Source organism: Thunnus albacares, chromosome 3 (genome assembly GCF_914725855.1).
Source record: "Thunnus albacares chromosome 3, fThuAlb1.1, whole genome shotgun sequence".
NCBI classification, from domain to species: domain Eukaryota; kingdom Metazoa; phylum Chordata; class Actinopteri; order Scombriformes; family Scombridae; genus Thunnus; species Thunnus albacares.
Genome location: NC_058108.1, coordinates 23,955,816 through 23,971,691, shown reverse-complemented (window position 1 = coordinate 23,971,691; position 15,876 = coordinate 23,955,816). Strand labels below are relative to the sequence as shown.

General features: G+C 39.3%; 1 protein-coding gene across 1 annotated transcript; it reads left to right on the top strand.

Moving 5' to 3' along the window:
- The first annotated feature begins 4,263 nt into the window (after positions 1–4,263).
- Positions 4,264–10,088, top strand: gprin3b (GPRIN family member 3b). Its single transcript, XM_044345583.1, has 2 exons — positions 4,264–5,086; positions 7,167–10,088. Exon 2 carries the CDS (start codon positions 7,258–7,260, stop codon positions 9,499–9,501), a length of 2,244 nt encoding a protein of 747 aa, XP_044201518.1. The 5' UTR covers positions 4,264–5,086; positions 7,167–7,257; the 3' UTR covers positions 9,502–10,088.
- The last annotated feature ends 5,788 nt before the right edge of the window (positions 10,089–15,876 follow it).

Here is a 15,876-nt window from a genome sequence, read left to right as displayed (position 1 = left end):
ACAGCCGTTGCTAAGCTAGCATTAACAGGCACTCAAGAAACTGGAGATTTGTTGTTTTGGATAACATTCATAATTATATATAGATTTATTTAAATGATTTTTGTGGTTGGAGGTATTGCAATAAATGTCAAAAAACCTTTTAAAACTTTTGGAAAATAACACAATAATAATAATTTCATGATTAATGCAATTCACATGCCGTCTTTGAACATAGCACATGCCAGCCTGTCAATGACGGTCTAGACGTCAATGTTGCTGCAGCGCCATCTACTGTCCAATTTGTAGTAATAGGACCCTCTAATGTACAGATTGATGTGTTTGATGTGATGTTGTGTTTTGTGTTCAGTGGGATGAAGAGCAATATTACCTTTGTAATTCAGCTGCTGATTATTCTCAGCAAATTTCACACCCATAAATCTAAATGGTCCAGCTCCAAACCCTGCTTTCATCGGTGTATTGTTGAACTCAAGCAGTATAATGCCTTAATTGAAGATGTGAAGAACAATAAATCTAAGAAGACTTTCAATATTTTAAAGGACCAGTGTGTAAGATTTAGTGGCATCTAGCAGTGAGGTTGCAGATTGCAACTAACTGAATACTGAATACCCTGTCCCTCACCTCCCCCTTTCAATCGTGTAGGAGAACCTAAGGTGGCTGCAAAACTCTCCAAAAAACGAAGCAAAAAGCCCTCTGTAGAGGTATGGTTTGTCCATTCTGGGCTATTGTAGAAATTAGGGATGTGCAGATACCCCAGTATTTGTATTTGTATCTGTATTTGTTGAGGCAGCAAAACTATTTGTATCTGTATTTGTATTCAAATAAAAGTAGAAAGAGGCTTAAAAATATTGTTTTTGTTTTTATTGCACTTTTAATTTTAGAAAATTAAAGTGTTACAATAAGAATTCATGAATAAACTACCTTACGAAGTAGGTCCCCACACCAGGTTTTGAACTGGAGTCTCCAAGATCATAGACAACTGCGCTGATTACTGAGCTAAAACTTTACTCATCGCCTCTTTGTAGACAGACCTCTATTGTAGACAGACTCCCATTTATATACCCATAACACATAGACAGCACACCATGTAACATGTAGGGAGGAACTTCACAGGCAATTATTGCTTTGCATTTTTCATTTATTGCCTATTTTTTACAATCTAACTTGTGGAAAGGAGAAGGGGAACAACAGGTTATGGAGAGTCCCTTTGGAGCACTTTGCATGTGTCAGTAGCTCAGCTTTATCTCTGAGGAACACCCCCAACAAATAATTTTTAAAATATTTGTATGAAACAAATATTCGTATAAAACCCACTATTTGTGCTTTGCCAAATAATGTATTTGTATTCGGGCACACCCCTAGTAGAAACATGGCAGTGCAACATGGTGGCCTTTGTGGAAGAGGACCCGCTCCCAATGTAGATATAAAGGGCTCATTTTAAGGTAACAAAAACACAACGATTCTTATTTTCATGAGATTATAGTCTGTCCTGCTAGATGCCAATAAGTCTTACACACTGGTCCTTTAAAGGAAGTACATTTTATTTTAACTCTAAAAGAACAATGACCAGACTCAAGACTCATCTGGCTTCCACAAAGGTTTGTTTGTTTTGTTTTGTTTTTACAGTTTTTGTATGACAATTGTTGTACCTCTTAGTTTTGGATGAAACTTTTGGATGAAAAAACAACAAAAAACAACTAATATGTCCCTGTGTTTGCCATCCCCAATTCAACCACAAGATGCTGCCAGATCCCCACTATAACTATGTGTTTTAAATTGTTATCAAAGTCTGTTTATAATTAATATAGATAAATCATATAATTTTCCTGATATTTAACATTAAGTAGCCATGACTCAATTGACACATCTGAGTTGTAAAGTTGTACACTTGCTGTGTCATCATAATAACGTCTAGCCACAAATGGTGGCAGACAGACCACACATCTTTATCGCTTAATGATATTTCCTCTCACCAATTGTTTCATTTTTTCCAAACTGGGTGCACACTTTCACCCTGAAGCACAAGTCTGGCATTTCAACAATGAGTGCAGCCTATCTGACCGTGCACTCTACTGTAATTAAGTCGCGGTCTATCTTCTCACCTACAGTAATCAGTCCCTCTGGGCTTTTAAAGGCAGGAGGTCTATCCTATACAATTACTGCATTCCAAGAGGAACTCCTGTCTCAGATCAGGCCCAGGCTATATTTGAAAACCAAATCCCCAAAGTAACAACTTAGATCAGTGATCACCAACCCTGCTCCTGGAGAGCTACTGCCCTGCATGTTTTAAGTATTTTCCCACTCTAACACGCCTGATTCTAATTATTAACTCGTTATAAGGCAACTGAAGCTTTTTCAAGGGCTTGATAATGAGTTAATAATTAGAATCAGGTGTTTTAGAGTGGGGAGATACCTAAAACATACAGAGCAGTAGCTCTCCAGGAGCAGGGTTGTTGACCACTGACTTGGATTATGATAACAATTTGAGAGATTAGCCTATAATAGCCAATAATACTGATATTAAATCACTTATAACAGCATTGACAGATGTGACACAAAATCTTTTTTTTCCTCCAGCACCATAGGTGAGATGGAAAATCAGATGTGATCACGGCAATTTAATTGAGGCCTTAAATGTTGTGTTGTTGTTTCTCTCTACTCTCCTTAATTAAGAGAAAACCAAAGCAGGACTCCTTTGACATGAGTAAATTCAATATTTCTGACCAAATCTAAAAATCCTCCAATTTAATGACAAAATAGGTCATCACTGTGTTCTCACACAGTATCCTGGGTCCCTGTTGACAGGATGACGTTGTGTAAATGCCTTCCAAAATGAATATGACTGTTATGAAAATGATTCATGTTGTTTTCTGATCTGCATTGTTATGGTTATAGGAACACTACTGATTTTACACATGAAGTTCAGTTTACTCGACATAAAGAGGTCTACTGTCCTCTGAGACTCTGGAGGGAGCTTTCCAAAGTCGCATTGCATTGACTGTCAGTAGGGAAAAAACAACAAATGCTGCCCTTTCTCTGATGAAGACAGCCTCAATCAAACACACATAGTATATACACAGCACAGATCTAAGGATAAAACCAAGATCTAATTTCAGAGCTCTTTATCTGATATGGCAGAGAATGATGGTTTGAGATCATTAACATGTCCCTCTAATTATCTTTTACAATGGCATGCCTCAGCCATTCTTTATCTGAAGCAAGTCTATATGTTTGATTAACATGATGCTTAAGTAAGATATTGATGCTCTGTATCAGGAGCAAGTAATTGAAATGTCATGCTCAATGTGACACTGTGTCTCTGTGGCCACCCCATCCAAACCAGTTTACACCAGCAACCCTTATGACACCTTAAACAAAGCTTTGTCTAGTTACAAAGCTCCTGTCATAGGTTGTACAAGTCTGAGAGCTAAAGGCACTCAGAATATTTTCATTTTAATCATTTTAAAGGCCTGTTGGGGTCAAACTATTAATATTTCACAAGTAAAAACAGCGAAAATATGTTTTTTTAAAGGCATCCAGTAGGTGAGTGCATACCATATAACTGCTGGTTTGATTCATGCTCAGGGACCTTTGTTGCATGTCATCTCTCTCTCTATGCCAGCATGTCCTGTCTGTATCTCTACCGTTTATCAAACACAGGCCAAAAAATAACCTTAAAAAAGATTTATGATTTTTCAGCTTCTTCCATATCAGATTCATCTTGCGACATCTCGGGCATGTCTTGATCCCTGGGTTTGGAACCACTGATCTAACAGTGTCCAGTGTCCACCTGGAACAGTTGTAACCACAGAGAAAGAAACTGCAGTTTCTCTGCAGTAGTAAAGCAATGCTGCCTGAGGAAGAGCGCCAAGTTTGAAACGTGTTGCAATCCAGACTAGCTGCTGATCCAAGCTTTTCTGTGTTCTTCATGCCATTTAGTGCCTGTATTTCAGCTCAGTAAATTCTCTCAATTTTTTGCATTTGACGGCTCCCTTCTTTTTTTTTTCTCAGTAGTAAAACAAGAAATATTACTACCCCACTGCAGTTGAGTTATAATATTCAGTAATAAAATAGTTTCATTTGAATTTATTTATTTGAACTTATATTTTTCATGAGTGGAGTTTAAAGAATCTCAAGACTTTCTGACACAAATTGATTTATGATTCATCATTCTGTATTTGAGAATTGCAACCCTTTCTGTCCACATTGCACCATTTTGTAAAGCAATATAATAAAGAGAGAAATATGAATCTTCTCTGTATAGATCAGATATCACATAAAAAGTGAGCTAAACTGAAATGGCTGCAATGACAGCATGCTTCTTCATGTCACCGAGCCTGTTTCTAAAGGTCATTTCTTCATCAGACCTCTTATAACCTCATTTTTCTGCATATCAAAACGCAGTTACTAATATAAAGGGATCTATTTAGAAACACACCCCCCACCTAAAAGACACAGACTCCAATCACTGTCTGAACTATACACAAAAAAAGGCACAACAAAATAAATCATATATCTTCCTGCGATATTATACTCTGCCTTAGGAGACAAAGGCTCATTCTAGGATTTAAAGTGAATCAATTTCAAGTGCAGGTGACCCTCCTATGCGTGCCTGCGGCTGTGTGGATTACAGAGCTGCCTCCCTCTTCATCCTCCATTCATCCATTCATCTGGTTTACTCCGCTGCACCACGTTGCCTGCACCGGAGCAGCTCAGTGCGGGATGGCACACGCACCGTGAATTGGTGACAGATGCGTTTTGTGAGGGGTCCACTTTTTTCTTGGCACAAGGCGACGCTAATAAAGACCTCGGAGGAAGCATCCATCGGTTGTCGGAGTCGGTGACTCATTGCGCACGGTCATCCAGCCAGGGCGCTTTATTTTTTTTGCGCTTTGCTGCGGAGGATCGATACCTCTAAAAAAAAAAAAAAAAAAAAGACCCATATTCTGGTAGAAGGCGTGGCTTGATGTCACCGACACAGGGGTTGATTTTCCATATTCATATCTAGGGTTTAGCCTCATCTCACTGACACGGACGCGCAAACGGCACCCAACTGTACGGGACATAAAGCGTCTCTCTCTCTCTCAAGGTAAGCCATTCCCTCCTTTTCATCACACTAGAGGTTTGTTTCGTGTCAGATGTTTGAATTCGTCCGCAAGGTCAAATCAAATCAGCAAATATCAGTGGCCTCTGAGATGTTGGGGTGGGACAGGACTGCAAATGTAGGCTACAGTACATGACATAGATCTTAATTGGCGTGAATTGGTCGCACGTATGTTTATGTTTGCCGTTTTGCATGAATTCACATTCTGCATGCACTCCATCCATCCACTCTCCTAAAACTGCTGCAGGCAAAGAAACACAGACACCGGTGCGTTTTATTTATTGTTTCTAATTACAGCCAGGATATGCTTTCCATAAATATTTGCACTTTGACAACAGACAGGCAGATGAACACACACGAATGGGCAACACCTGCCTGTGACCCAAAACAGTAGCCCACTATTCTGGTTTTATTCTAGTCACACTCAAAAAAAAAAAAAAAAAAAAGATGTTTTCAGGTTACCAAGTACATTTTAATTAGAGTTGCTTTATTTCTAGACAGAAATATTGCCTGATGAGTGCAAAACCTACTCCAAATGTGTTCCCTCGCCAGAGAGGAACACTGTGGTGATGATGCTTGCTGTTGAGAGAAAGCAGAACAATTCAACAGATGAGTTTAATATTCAGAGCACAGTATGTAGGATAGAACTCATCATCAATAATGTCAATGAAATGGCTAACCAGTGCTCTCCGTGGGCCGATGAATTATACGTATGGGCTGTTATGTATGATTAAAGTCTTGATCACAGTGGAAATCATTTGTCTGACTCCAAAGGAGCAGATATTTCACATATCTGGTCTGCTGGCTGCTGGCACATTACTTGCAGGATTGGCCCAGATGCTTTTACACTTTTAGGAGACAGACTGAGATGGAGTCATTCATCAAGCTCGGGATGAAGAAGACATTTGTAAAACTGTAGGTTACTGCTTAGAATTTGTACAAGATTGATTATGAAACAAAAGAGGATCTAAAGACATAATTTGCTCTGTTTATTTTTCACTAAATGTGTCATGATAAAAAAAGGTAGATAAACTAAAAGACTAGTAGATTGTTTTCAGGGTACACATTCAGTATGTTTGGTGTTTGGCAGTATTATTTATTTGAAATTGAAATGAAGCTGACATTGTTCTGCCTCAAATATGTGTGTGAATAAAATTGTGTTAGACAGAAATTTCATTGTTGATTTATATATGAACAATGTTATTGCAGAAAACAGTAACACAGGTTCAATTGAACTGATATAACAGTGGTTAGCCCTTTTGTGAGCAACATGTGAGCGTTCATCAGATAACCTTTACTTGCCACCTCCTTATATAATTTAACACTCATTATTCTACATATTTTGGACTGGTGGTAAATGTGGAACATCCACTGTAAGCAGTTTCAGCCTACATATGTCAAAGTCTTTTTCTGCACTTTGCTTACTTTTTTTTAGTTTTATGAACTTTATTTTGCTTTAGTCTGACACAGTATTTATGTGTGCTCTGTAAGGATGACTCCTACTGTAGATACTCTTATATTTGTGTTATTGCTACAGGTGGACCAAACTGCTTGATATGTATTTAAATTCTCTAATAAAGAGATTTATAAGATATTATCATCAAAAGATGACGTGTGTCCAGAATTATCTGAATCCTGCTTTAATTTAGAGTTTGCTAATTTCTTTAGCCACAAGCAAACATTAAAGGACTTTACAGATAAAAACTTTACTGCACTACAGAAAAACATGTTTGAAATACACAGAGGCCTGCACTCCACATTATAGTGACTTGGACAAAGAGTATTATGGTTATGATTTATTTGATGATTAGGCTTGCATTCAAATTAATTTGGATTGAAAGCAGTGATTGAATTAGGCAAATACAGGTCATTGATTGATCTGGCATTTGGGGTTTTTTTTCTAAAAAAGGATTGTCTGAGTGCATTTTGTTCAAACAAAACTAAGTGGAATGCAAGATGCAACTTACATGAAGATTATCTGATCTGATTGTTTTTGTAGATCTGAATTTAGTAAAGAACAGTCACTTTTCCAAAAACTAAGTCTATGTCTATTTTCCTCCTATAGGAAATTGCACGAAGTGACTCATATCACACTCTGCTTCTGTTTTCATCTTTGGATTACGAAAATATTTAAAGACTGAAACAGTGAATCCAGCATGGGAACTAACCCAAAAAGGACAGTGACGGTCCAGATGGTGCCTCAGCTGGATGTGGCGGACACGCTGGGCAATAAGGAGTCGAATGCCAACTGGGCTAAAGAGCCCAACCTAAACCTCTCTCAGGTTTGTCCAAAACCCAGCCTCACATCTACCGATCACAAAAAGGATAACTTATCTCTGACTGCTGCTCCTGCTAATGCCATCCCACCTCCCCAAAAAACCGCTTCTAAGGGAGGCGATCCACTTAGCAGTGCTGTGTCGGACATACAAACACCAACCAATGGAAACCAGCAAAAATCCGAGTTTGTGGCAGGTGGAGACCAACAGATGCCAAACCTGTCTCTCGCAGGCCAAGGTGTGGGTGAGGTAGGAGTCGACCAGAGGGATGCTAATGCTAATATGAGAATGTTAAGCCCAGCTGATGAAAAGGATATCTTTAAGGCCGGTTTGTCATCTGCTATTACAGCGTCAAAGGTCGACACACCAACCAATGACTGCAGAGTAAAAGGGCCAAGTGCACCAGAGGAGGAGTGTGCAAAGCCTGCCGTGAGAAGTGGAACATCCTCAGCCAAAGCCACAGCACAAGAGGACACTACAAAACATGTCTCTGCAAATAATCAAAATCCTAACAACGCTTGTGACTTAAAACAAGCAGCATCTGAAGTGCTGACACCCCAACAGGATAATAAAGGAAGTACCTCAGCTGCTTTAAACAAGGACACTGCTTTACCACAGAAATCTAAAGAGCCAGATCATATACAAAAGTGCTCACTAAGCTCCATCTCTCTGCAAGAGTCACCCAAACCTAAACAAAGTATGGAAAAAGCAGCTCTACTTAGCTCTACTTCACCTCCAGCTAAGAGCCAAGACGCAGAGGCTGAGCCTACAAATAAGAGTTCAAGTTCAATACATCCAGAGAAAGATTTGCAACTAGTAAAGAAATCACAAGTCTCCACAGATATGCATCAGCCAGTATCTTCACAGAAGGATTCCTCCACTCTGCCCCAGGCTATACGAAACATGCCGACATATGGGCAGTTGGCTGAGGTAAACAGCCAAACTGACACAGCTGTCTTTGAGGAGCAGCAGCAGCAGCCGAAGCTCTACAAGGAAGCTTCAACCATGACCTCATCCCTATCATCCACCCCAGTCAAGCAGTTTCATGATATGGAGGTTCAAGCGGTAGCAAAAATGTGCAGTAAGGCTGTGTCCACAAGTCCGAGTCTGTTGCCTGTGACTCGCAGGCCAAGCACTGGTGCGGTACCCAGGGAGGAGGCGCAGAGCCTGGCTGTAGTGTACCAGGTCGACGGGGGTCTGGGCCTCCATCAGATTGGGCCGTCACAGATGAACATAACTTCTCTTAACACCTCTACTGATCCCAAGTCAGAGAGACTCACTGTTGAGGCAGAGATGTGCCCCAACCAGAATGCTGGCAAGGTTTTTCTCTCAGAAACTTTGTTGCAGCAGCAAGACACCAAGCTGGGAGCAAAGCCTAATGAACCAGGATCAGCTCTATGCAACACCCAGCCAGTTTATCAAATCAACATTGAACACAGCAATCACAAGGAGCAGGGAGAGACAAGTAACTCCCAAAATAAAACTGCAGTTCAGACATCTGCAGCGAAAACATCCACTGCTGGAGCTCCCTCTTTTAAATCAGGAACACCCCCAGAGACAAATGTTGCTACCAAGCCTGGATCTGCTGACAGTAACAATGCTGCGCTGTCTCAGGCTGCTGTAACAACCAAGCCCAAGGAGGCCCTGCCAACAGTAACTACAGCAAACACAAAGTCAGATTCAACAAAAAAGAAAGCTGAAAGTCCTAAAGAAAAGACTAAAGCTGTAAGTAAAGCCCTGACGAAGCAGACGAATTCTGACAAGAAGAAGATGGAACCAGAGAGAAATGACGAGGAGGATGACCAGTCAGGGAAGCAGAAAGGAAAGAGCGTCCATGATGTTGTCTGGGATGAACAAGGGATGACTTGGGAAGTCTACGGGGCTTCTGTGGACCCAGAATCCCTCGGTTTTGCCATTCAGAGCCACTTGCAGTGCAAAATCAAGGAACAAGAGAGGAAACTGATAGTCCAGACCTCCCTCCGAAAGTCAATCTCCGGTGTGGACTCACCGCGACATGGCAGGAAGAACAAAAGGAGGCAGCAGAACATTTTCAGGTCAATGCTGCAAAATGTCAGACGGCCCAACTGCTGCGTGCGTCCCCCTCCCTCCTCCGTCCTCGAGTAGCACAGCACACAGGTAGCCAATGTCAGACTCCTCCCTTTTCCTAGAGGTCAAAACGTTTGTCCTCCCCTCGTCATGATTGCAATGCCAAGTAAAACATTAATGGAACGTCGGTCCCTGTAAGTATACTGAAATGTTGTAGCATAAAGAGTCAAACCATTTGTGATGTTTGTGATGAAAGGAGATAAAGGTAGGACATAGAAATATAAAATGAACACAAGACTTATTTTATAGAAATAGATATTAAAAAAGAGAGAAAATATCTAACAGTTTTTAAATTAAAAAAAGGCAATAATAGTGAAACGCATGTATATTAGTTATACTGGCAGTTGTATGACCTGAAAGGAAGTCCAGACCTTCACAGTAAAAGGCTCAGATTATGGGGTAGACATATTACTTACTGTCAAAATATTTGTGCAAATATATTCACCCAACATCTCATTACATTTGGTGCATTTGGTATATGTTTTTGAGGTGTTTTTGGGGCCCTATATTTATAAGATTGCTGTATTTTCTTTTCTCTTGCACATTTATTTTTAGTGAGTGATTTAAAAAAAAAAAGGGACTGTATGCACACATGCGTTGTTTAATCGCTGTTCTTTGGTTTTCTATTAAAAACAAAGAAAAAAGTTGAGCTTTACACATTCTTTATTTCTGACTTATTGGCAGTGACTTTAAGCAGGTGTATCATCACTGTTCTGGTGATTTTGAAGAATGTTTGAAGTGTTTAATTGAATTTCTAGACAGGAAGTTTCATCACATTAGGGATTTACAGACATGAAAAGGTCATAAAACCTTAAGAAAAAGGAGACCGAGGATATCAATAACTCAGTAAGCGAATGTGTTTGTGTTGAAGCCAAGTGCATGTCTGAATGTCAGGGGATGTGAGAGCAGCACGCAACATCAGGGCAGTCAACAGAAGATGTGAGCGAGTGACAGACTGCAGCTGAGAGTAAAGAAGCTGTAGGTTGGAGACTGTGCTGGATAAATTAGTCACAAGCTTAACGAGACAGTTCCTGAGCTCTAACGAGGGCATCAAGTTTGTTCAGAGGGAAAGGCCAGTTTGCTCCCAACTATTTCCTTTTGATTGACACCCTGTAATGTTTGCAGGTGGGCCTATAGAAAGATTTCATAATCAATGTATGCTTTTACCTGAGTACAATAGTTTGCATTATAGCTTTGTGTGCTTTGAAGAGCTCTTAAGTACTGAGTTGGGTCAGTCATACAAAAATGCAAAGCATGTCAAGTTTTTGTAGGTCAGTAAAGGACAAGAGATCTTGGTAATATTTGTAGCATTTGAAGCATTGTCGTATTATGATGTAAGTCTGAAGCAAAGATAAGATTTTGAACAGATCATTTGCAATAAGTGTATGTGGGAGAGACAGCTGAAAATTAGTTATTGCTGTGGTTTATTGTTATGTAAAGGTTTTGCACCGTGTGGATAAGAGATTAGAAAGGTGCCAGAAGTGCATCTCATTTTACCATTTTACCAGGTAGAGAGAGAACAGGAAAGATGCTAGACCTGAGAGTGTTGAGGAGCACCAAAATAGACCTTGCTGACACGTTAGCAGATAAAATTAAAGGATAGGTTCACAATTTTTCAAGTCTGTCTTAAAACAACAGTCAGGTGCCCAAATGAACGACAGGTTTGTCTTGCTGTAATCATTCTTCCTGTTTATACTGGACGTTAAAAGACACGTCAACATCCAGGTTGTAATTAAGATTGGGAAACCCAGACTTTTCTGAAAGCTCTGATATATCTTTATCATTGGCACTTAGTTATACAGAATACCTGAAAACCAAGCAAACATGGATGGCTCACTTCAGCCAAAGACCATTGCTCAATGTATTAAACCAAATTTAAATGGACATAGTGTTATTTTGTCATTGTACATTATTTTTAACCATCACACAACCAACTCTGTAATCATAAAACCGCCCAATGACACTCACAAGTCTTTAACATGAGAATCTTTACATCCATCACCATATGATGTGAACACAGGAATTATGTGATGCCACCAAACTCTATGTAATAATAAGAATGATAAATGTGTTCTGCCTCAGCAAGTTATAAAAAAAAAAAAAAACTAACAGGAGAGAAAGGGAGATGCTAATCAAGCACAGTTTGTACACACCCTGAGGAGAGGTCTAAACAGGAAACATGAGTGAGTGTGGGGCCATGGGGGTTTTAAAGATTTATAAAGCTCAGAATGAATTCAAAAGAAGAACCAGACAGATCCTTGGAAAAATGATGCATTTTGAAAATGTATGTTTAAAATAAGAATATCCATGTATAAAAAATATACATGGAATCTGTTAAATTAGTTTTCTATGGTTGATGTTTGTGATCAAAGGAGGTGAAGGTAGGAAATACAAAATAGACTGTTTCTTATAGAAATAGATATCAAAGATAAAGATAAAAAAGAGAGAAAATACATGGAATCTGTTGCATTAGTTTTCTGTGGGTGTTTTGTGATTTCATGCTTCTGATTGGATTTAGGCGTCGAGGAAAAGAGAGTGTTCCCTTTTCCCCAGGTTTGGTAGTTTACAAAGCAAATCAGGAGATACATTTGAAGCATTATAAACAAAGAGGCAATATTGAGTGTTAAATGTATGGAGTTCAAAAATTTTAAAAATCCTGGTTAATTGCTTTGCATGAACCAAAAACACACAGGAATATACCATTATTTGATGTTGAAAGCTTGCCTTCAGAGTGAATTTACTGTCCTGGCGGGTGTAACACTGATTTCAGGAGACTGCTGTTATTGTCTTAACAAGCATGTCACTTCTTGTTAATGTCAGGATGTGATAGCAAGGGGAAGAAAAAAAAAAGTCCTCTATATCCGCAGTGTCTGTGCTGTGAAATGTCACAACCTGTCAAGAACAACCCAGGATGATGCGTTGAATCCTTATGACTTTTTTGATCCTCTGGGATCAGACGACGGAGCCACTAAGTCGGATTTATATCTGGTCCATCCTACCTGCTCAGATTTGTGCGAGAACAAGGGCGTGTGAATGTTTCTGGAAGTGGCAGTGCCCCGGTGACCTCCTTATATACATACTCTGTTATTTAAGACAATTCTCAGCTAGATTAACACATCTCTCTCTCCCTCCTCTTCCAGTCTAGGTCAGTTTGTCTTCTATACATCAACTCTGTCTACTATGGTATGCCCGGTCACCAGCCTTAACTCAGATTCTTTCACCCTAGCTTTAATTAGCTCTGTTTCGATTTTTAATAACCCCCTACTGGCTGTGTCGTTATGACTGGTTTCCACTTGGAAGTGCAGATTAGATTTGGCCACAGGCGGTGGAGGAGAGGGAGATTTATTCCAAAGACAAGGGACATGGAGGGGGATTTCAAAGACATATGGACAAATACCACCCACTGCCATAGTTACTGGAAGACAGCATTCAACTTGCTCTCAATATTCACCTCACCAGCTGTGCTCCGTGCCCTCCTCAGGTATTTTAATGAACTGATGCCTTGGGCACATAACTGCACTCTCAATTCTTACCGATTTTAATTTAATGCTCATACTGTATGTCAGAGACATCATCAGTCCAAACCTGGCCTGGGCTTGTCATCCTACTCTCTCTCCTTATGTTTCCTGTCTCTACTTTCACCAAATTAAAGGATAACGCTGTCATTATTCAGCGTTTTTCTCCAATGAAAAGACCTAATACAACAACACATCAGTTCATCTCTAAATACTCTCTGATTTCCTTTCACCTATCTGTGGCTTTATTCAAAATGAAAACAAGTCATCCATAGTTTGATAAAATTTTTTTTTAAAAAGTTTCAGTTATTTCCTAAAGCAGTTGTAGTTTTTTGCAAACATTACTGAAACAGGAGTAAATCGTTTATTTATTGAGGATTATTTGGTGCACTAGTCCTTATTTACAGCAGCAAGATGGTTTATGTCGGCTTATGGTTTATGTAACAGTGTGTGTGTGTGTGTGTGTGTGTGTGTGTGTTTTCATGGTAATGAAGGTACATGTCACCCAGTGCAACAGTGTGGTTAATTTATGTGTTTTTAATCCTTTTTAGACAGCAATGGAGCTCTGTGGCGCAGAGGAATAAGATATAACAGGCTACTTGTCGTTAATGGAATAAATTATCATTTTCATGGGAAGAAAAACATAAAATATCAAGGCTATAATAATAATAATGATTACATTAAAGCCGAAGTATCCTAAAATAAGTATACTAAAAAAGTTAAATATTTAACTTAAACTTTTTATTTTATTTTTTATTGATATATTAGCAGCTTACTTGTCTGTTCAGCCACAATTATCATAAAATAAGTGATTCTGCAGTTTTCTCCTGTAGCTGCACTTAACCATTAACACTTGGAATAGGATATTAACAAAGACATAATGAATCATTGCATAATATATCTATCATGACTTGATGCTGAAGTGTAAAGTTAGTTCATATTTGTCTGTATTAAACAAAACTAAGCCCCTATAACAAATACACTGTTAAAAACACTGGTGATTATTTTCACATCTTCAAACCAAGACAGTGACAGCACTGCACTAATACTTGGCTTGAGAGCAAAATAATAATCTCTCAAGTGTTACTACTTAACAAGGAAATTCCCAGGCTGTGTAAAATTAAAGACTGATAGTCCATGAGAGGAAGCAGGAGCCCAAGGGCCTCCTATGACTCATGCTGAGATGTTGAAACTAATGGTGCTGGGCGAGCAGCTGCTGGGCCGTAGGGACACCCTATGTAGATGTAACAGACGTAAAAACAGGTATTTTTGGTCATTGATAAAAAGAAAAATCTTGCATTTTGAAATGGAAAATTTCACCTTCTTTTAAAAGCTCAAGGCGTTATCAGATTTGATTTAATTGATGAAAAAAAATACACTTTAAGCCGCAGATCTCTTCTGATTACTAAATTCAGTTTACAGTATGAGAGGCTGTGTTCATCTACAGTTGGATAATTTATGGTAATCTAGAAAAAATGAATAGAGGCGACTCTAATTATGTTTTCTTGAGTAGAAAACATTATATACTATCTCGCCCTGACTTACTGTAGTCCTATTTAGATGAAACAGATGTGTTTTTTAACATTTCAAAGTGTAAACACCCCCTGTGTGTAACTCAGTAATAGCATCTTGGGATTCTGAGGGGAATTCAGGGCAGCAGCAACATTTTTGAGCTATAATTGAAGCCCTACAGATAAGTTGATGGCCTGGTATTGGGATTTGAGATCTACTTGCTGTGACCCAGTTAGCTTCATAAACACGCGAGCTTCTTCAGCTCATATAGAAACCCTTACCGAGTCCCTGTAGATACAACTTGGACAGAAGCCATCACAATTATCCAGACCATCATCAGAATAATAAAATTTATTCCCTTACGCATCATTGGTGGCACATTAGACACACTTTTATCATGGGGGTGAATGTTAATTGCTATTTACAGATCATATTTTGAGATTGTGGAGTGGGTAATTAGGGGTGGTGCTGCCATTTAATTCTGCATAACCCAGACTCTGAAACCTGCTCTGGAGATTTAACTGTTGAATGTTGAAAGCTTTGAACGTCTTCATTTTTCAACAATATCTGTGTCATTTTTCATAATCGTTTTTCTTCTTCATCTCTGTCAACTTCTCTCTCTCTCTCTCTCTCTCTCTCTCTCTCTCTCTCTCTCTCTCTCTCTCTCGCTGTGCCTCCCCCTTCAACTTCAACTACCCATTTTCTCTTCACGCCTCCATTCCTCTCTGTCCCAGACGCTCCTTTTTCTCTCTTTGACGATGATATCTTTGATGATGATATCATAATAAAGCATCCTAAGCCAGTAACAGTGATGTGATTAAAGCTTCGGCTGGCTTCCACTCTGCAGAATATTTCCCATAAAGCAGTCTACTACTACTCCTTCCCCTTATTTATCCCCCTCTTATTGTATTATAGTGAGATAGCTGGAAGTGAGGCTCGTCCTCCTGATGGCCGCTCCATTCCCAGTGGAATATGTGGCCTACATTTATTTGCAGTGCAGCATTAGGCCGTGTGAGTGTGTTCCTTTATCAAACAATTCCAGTTTTCTGCACTGTGCCCCCTTTTGTCTCCTCGTACGGTCACTATTTTGTGGCCATACATTGTCTTTCTATTTGTCTGCCTGTGTCTTTTCTTTCCTTTTCTCTTTCTCTCTGTCTTCTCTGCAACACAGACACAAATACACGCACATATCCAGTATTTTAGAGCTCATCATTGATTGCTTACCATTCAGCTCACAAGCACATTGCCCTTGTTACCTTTGTAACAGAGCATATAGGTGTAAAAATACACCAATAAAAACAGTATACACGTACAAATATACACACACATACAGTATACACAAAGGTCACCTTACCCAGCTTCATTA

What these genes read in the sequence shown, in the direction of transcription:
- gprin3b (XM_044345583.1), top strand. Translation starts at nt 7,258, where the DNA reads ATGGGAACTAACCCAAAAAGGACAGTGACGGTCCAGATGGTGCCTCAG.